The sequence below is a fragment of the Anopheles merus genome, chromosome X (genome assembly GCF_017562075.2).
Source record: "Anopheles merus strain MAF chromosome X, AmerM5.1, whole genome shotgun sequence".
NCBI classification, from domain to species: domain Eukaryota; kingdom Metazoa; phylum Arthropoda; class Insecta; order Diptera; family Culicidae; genus Anopheles; species Anopheles merus.
In genome coordinates, this window is record NC_054081.1 from 16,176,229 (window position 1) to 16,180,878 (window position 4,650).

General features: G+C 51.4%; 1 protein-coding gene across 1 annotated transcript; it reads right to left on the minus strand.

The window, feature by feature from the left end:
- Nucleotides 1–913: 913 nt before the first annotated feature.
- On the minus strand, nt 914–3,313 carry LOC121595786 (cytochrome P450 4g15-like). Its single transcript, XM_041920009.1, has 3 exons — nt 2,425–3,313; nt 1,446–2,296; nt 914–1,371 (listed from the first exon to the last, which is right to left on the minus strand). The coding sequence occupies exons 1-3, from the start codon at nt 3,099–3,101 to the stop codon at nt 1,211–1,213; spliced, it is 1,689 nt and encodes a 562-aa protein (XP_041775943.1). The 5' UTR covers nt 3,102–3,313; the 3' UTR covers nt 914–1,210.
- Between the last annotated feature and the right edge of the window lie 1,337 nt (nt 3,314–4,650).

Consider the following 4,650-nt stretch of genomic DNA (forward strand, 5'->3'; position numbering starts at 1 on the left):
ACATCAACTTATCAGGACGACACGGACAGGCGGACGACTGATAAGCTAGGGAGAACGAGCACACATGCACGATCGCAAAGGTGTGAAGCACAGTGTGAAGCAAAGGTGAGAAAAGTCAAGAAGCGTAGGCGTTTGCTTGCCGATCGAAAGCACACAACGGTCTCGAAAACACTTTCGCTTTCCCGTGCATATTATTTGCCTACCTGGCTGACTGGGTAATCGTGCGCGGCGAGTCGCATTCATTAACCGTTGCTGGGTTCAAGCGACCGGGCCAAGCGTGTTGGTGTCGTGCTCTTCGCCGTCGCTCAGTCGCCAGTTGTAAAGGTTCTCGTGGTCGTAAACTGCACTAGTACCCCATTAAAGGCTCACTTTACGATCTACAATCTTAAAAGGATTGTTCGTAACAACGCCACTCCGATAGCTTCGGCCGCTCTTGCATTGGTAAAAATAATATACCTTATCGGGAGAAACCATTCCATTCAGGACAATGCTTTCAGTGAGGTTCAATTGATGGATTTTGACACATGTCGCTGGTAGATAGGAAAACAAACAGTTCTTTCTATTTTGTTGCGGGAAACTACGCATACACTGTCTAGATGGTGACGCTCGATAGGCCAAACTCCCCAAGATACCCGGCGACATCATATCAACGTTCCCTGATCCTCGCCGAACTCAATAAAGCTGTTCCTCGCTGCCTTGCGATGAAGTCGTACGGCGTACCCAAACAAAACAAAAGCAAAGATAATCGATCCCTTTCGCTAAGAGGTTTTGTAGCGAAGATAAGGCACCCGATTGACCTGCAAACCCTTTCGCGGACCGACCAACAGGTAGCTGCGGACTTTCGGCGGACTTTCCAGCGAAACACCACACCACACGAACCCCCGGACGTCTTCACTTTGGTAAAGGTTATCGATTAAGTTTCTACTTTGTTTTTATTTTTCTATAACATTGAGAGCATAGTGCGCTCTAAAACAAAACAAAAAATAAAGCAGTGAGATTATGGTTAGCAAATGTTTTTTTCTCTCTTTCTTCGCCCATACCTCGGCCGGCCCAAATGCATAAACAGCCGACGTCTAATGTTTTGCTGCCTTCCCGTTCATGCCTGCTTTGAAGCTATTTCGCTGTCGTTTTTTTCTAAAAGTGTCCCACACAACAGTTTCCCAGAAATGTATCCTCGTCTGGTGAGTCGCCGGATGCGTTCTCGGTCTTATCATGCCCTCGGCTCCAGCTGAATCTGGAAACCGTCCGTGCGCTTCAGGATGATGTCGGCCTGCAGCTTAAAGTCCTTCTCGGTCAGGTTGGAGACAACGCGATAGTGTCGCAGTACCGTAGACAGCAGCACCTTCAGCTTGAGCATCGCATACTTTCGACCTGCGGGGGCAGAACGAGAAGTTAAATTTGTCTGTTGTGAAACTCCCACCCACTGACCCATTCACTACACTTACCCACACAGCTTCGCGGGCCAGCACTGAACGGGATGTAGCTGTAGTAGTGGCGGTTCTGGGTACGCTCCGGCAGGAAGTTATCCGGGTTGAACGTTTCCGGATGGGGGTACAGGTCCTCGCGCCGGTGGATCTTGTACGTGCCGATCACGACGGTCGTGCCAGCCGGGATCGTGTAGTTCTTCGACGCGAGCTGCACGTCCTCGTTGATCTTGCGCGCAATCATCGGCACCGGCGGGAACATGCGCAACGTCTCGAAGATTACCCGCTCCAGGTACTTCATCTCGAGCGTGTCGCCGAAGGTGGCCTTCCGCTTCGAATCGCCAAAGATCTGGCGCAGCTCCGCGTACACCTGCTCCTGCACGTGCTGATGGATGCCGAGCAGGCACAGCACGAAGCTCGAACCGGCCGCCGTTGTATCGTGGCCCTCGAACATGATCGTGTCCACCTCCTCCTTGATCTCCTCGTCGCTAATGTTCGCCCCGTTGTTGGCCGTCTCGATCATCAGGTCGAGGAAGGCGAGCCGGCGCTTCTCGCCGATGTCGTTCTCGTCGTTGTCGTCCAGATCGTCCCGCAGCATCGAGCCCTGGGAGATGAAGGCCGGCGAACCGCCGAGCTGGCCCTCGCCCGGTTTCTCCTCCTTGCCGATGATCTCCGTCAGCGACGGGGACGGCATCTTGCCCTCGGCCATCTGGCGCTCGTACAGTTGCTTCTTCTCGCGCACAACCTTGCGCGTTAGGCCGTGAATGATCTGCAGCAGGCGCTCCTGTTCCTTCTTGACGCCGGTCAAGTTGAACAGTGGGTCCAGGCGCAGGTGGATCTTCAGTTGGCGCTTGTGCAGGATGTCACACATTCTGCAAGAAAGTTTAAATTTGTACATTTTAAAGCCCCCAAAATACTACTCAGTGCGCAATCGGATGAAAAAAGACGGGTTTGTTGCACCGATTGCTTGCATTTGGGAGCACCGCGGTCCCCTACTCACTTCATGACAGCCATCGCGTACTCGAACCCTTCCTTGTTTTCGCCCGTACGCGTCGATCCCATCGCCGTCTCGAGCAGAATGTCCACCGTCACCTCGCTCATGTAGTCGTGACAGTCGAACACGTGGCCGACCTCCTTGGACATGCGCTTCACCACCGCGAGACTGTTGTCGTTGAACACGTCGATGAACGTTTTCAGCACGTTCTGATGGAAGGCAGGCGCGATCAGCTTCCTGTGCGACTTCCACTTGTCGCCCGAGCTGATCAGCAGTCCGTCGCCGAGCCAGGGCTTGAAGAAGCGGTACTCGCTCGACTTCTCTAGATGCACGTAGCTATTCAAGATGATCTCGACGTCGGCCGGTTCGGTCAGGAAGACGACCAAATGGTAGCCGAGCCAGCCGCGCGCTACCGTGCCGTAGATGTAGCTCAGCTCCATCGCCTTCTCCATGATTTGATTGTGCGTCTTGCCGAGCAGCATGTTCGCGTTCCCGATCAGCGGGTAGGCGACCGGGCCCGGTATCAGGTTGCCGAGCTGCACGTACCGGCGCGTCTGCATCCAGAGGTGGAAGAGTGTGCCGGCCACCAGTAGCAGCACGGTCGCCACCGTGACCGACAGGACCCAGCTGCCCGGGACCGTCTCGTCCATCGCCATTCGCTCTGGGATCGTTTCAATGCCCATGATTTCGTTCACTAGGCCACAACGTGCACTTGTGTAGGCACAACGATCTTCTTACGCACGGTTCACACACGCTTGCACCGTTCCTGGATGTTGTACTGGATGCTGTGCCACACCACCTCTCAAACAGAGTCACTAGATGTTGGGTCCTCGGTTACTGTTGCGTGTGTGACGAGAACACCACTGTAATGCACAACCGCTGAACCAAGCCGCTGCTCTGTGGTATCAATCGCCCCGTGGCGAAGTATTTATAATCGGACTCGGGTTGCGAACGTAACTGGCCACACTGCTCCGGTGCAGTCTGTCCTCCTCCTCCCCATCCTATTCCTCGTCCTCCACCTCACCCATCAAAAAGTGGTGCATACAAAGGGAAAACAAAACGGTGCAAAACGACACAAAAAATATACAAATCACTCACAGTGAGCGCACCGATTGACTGATTCGATGATATGGGGACGCTTGCGGGTAGGTTGCGGGCGACAAGGGGCGAAAGGGTACGTTGTAGCAATAAACTTTTCATCAAATTGTAAATGGCAATGGTTATTCATCAGGTTGACCGTGCCGGCCGGCTCACTTGACTTGCGTTTCGCACCCTCCCAGCCCTCGCGCCTCAATCGGTTCGGCTCACCTGATCGTTCCTAAACATCATTCCTTTTTTGTGTGCATTTCGTTGCGCCCTAAAATTTTGTCCGGCCCGGGGAACGACACCACGATTCTGGCGCACCGGTGAACACCGCTGCAAACGGCTGCAACTGCCCAGCCAGTGCAGCCGCCCGTGTGGTGCTCGCGCGAATTCGCAGTGGTGTACGTTATGGAGTGGCGAGAGTGTTCGCATACATTCAGTTCGGGCGTGTATCAATCAAACCCTCTTTGCAATCAACCGCCGGTGCACTGGACGGCCTATCAACCGTGGTTTGGCTTTTGCCTGTCGGAAAACTTCCCATCATTTGTGCAGGAGGCGCAGGCCGATTTGGTGCTCTTCCTGCACGCGAACGATTTATTGGATATGTAGCGTAAATGAATGGACTAATGCTACGGTATCGAGGTGACCAGAACATGTTTGGAAGGTAGGGCGTCGTGAGAATATTACCTTCTTTTGCAGGCTAATCATTTGGAGAAATTTTGGATAAAAATCAAATAAAACATCAGCAACATCTCAAAGATCTCTGAGTGCTCAGAAATGTCTCAAAGCTTCAAAAACAAACGTCTAAGTAACTGGTCTGGTATATAGTATCTATAGTATCTGTAAAGAAATTTTAAATGAAGTATATATTATCATTCCCGTTGATTTATATACACATTATTCTTCAATCAGTTTCATACCAGAGCTAAGAATAGATTTATAAATCTCTTTCGGAAGTGAGCACAAATATCTGAAGTACAAAATCAAATCCATGATGTATTTAAAATACTTACAAATTTCGTCTTCCCTTTAATGCATTACTATGTGAAAATATCGTCAGAACGCATTCCAATCTAAACCTTTATTATTTGCAAGGAAAACGATGATGAATATGAACACAATGTATCAGATAATCCCTCAATTTCCCAT

Excerpts from the sequence above, each read along its gene's own strand:
- LOC121595786 (XM_041920009.1), bottom strand. The coding sequence starts at position 3,101 with ATGGGCATTGAAACGATCCCAGAGCGAATGGCGATGGACGAGACGGTC. Across the intron at positions 2,297-2,424 it reads TACGCGATGGCTGTCATGAA|AATGTGTGACATCCTGCACA; the intron begins GTGAGTAGGGGA and ends ACTTTCTTGCAG. Across the intron at positions 1,372-1,445 it reads TGGCCCGCGAAGCTGTGTGG|GTCGAAAGTATGCGATGCTC; the intron begins GTAAGTGTAGTG and ends CTGCCCCCGCAG.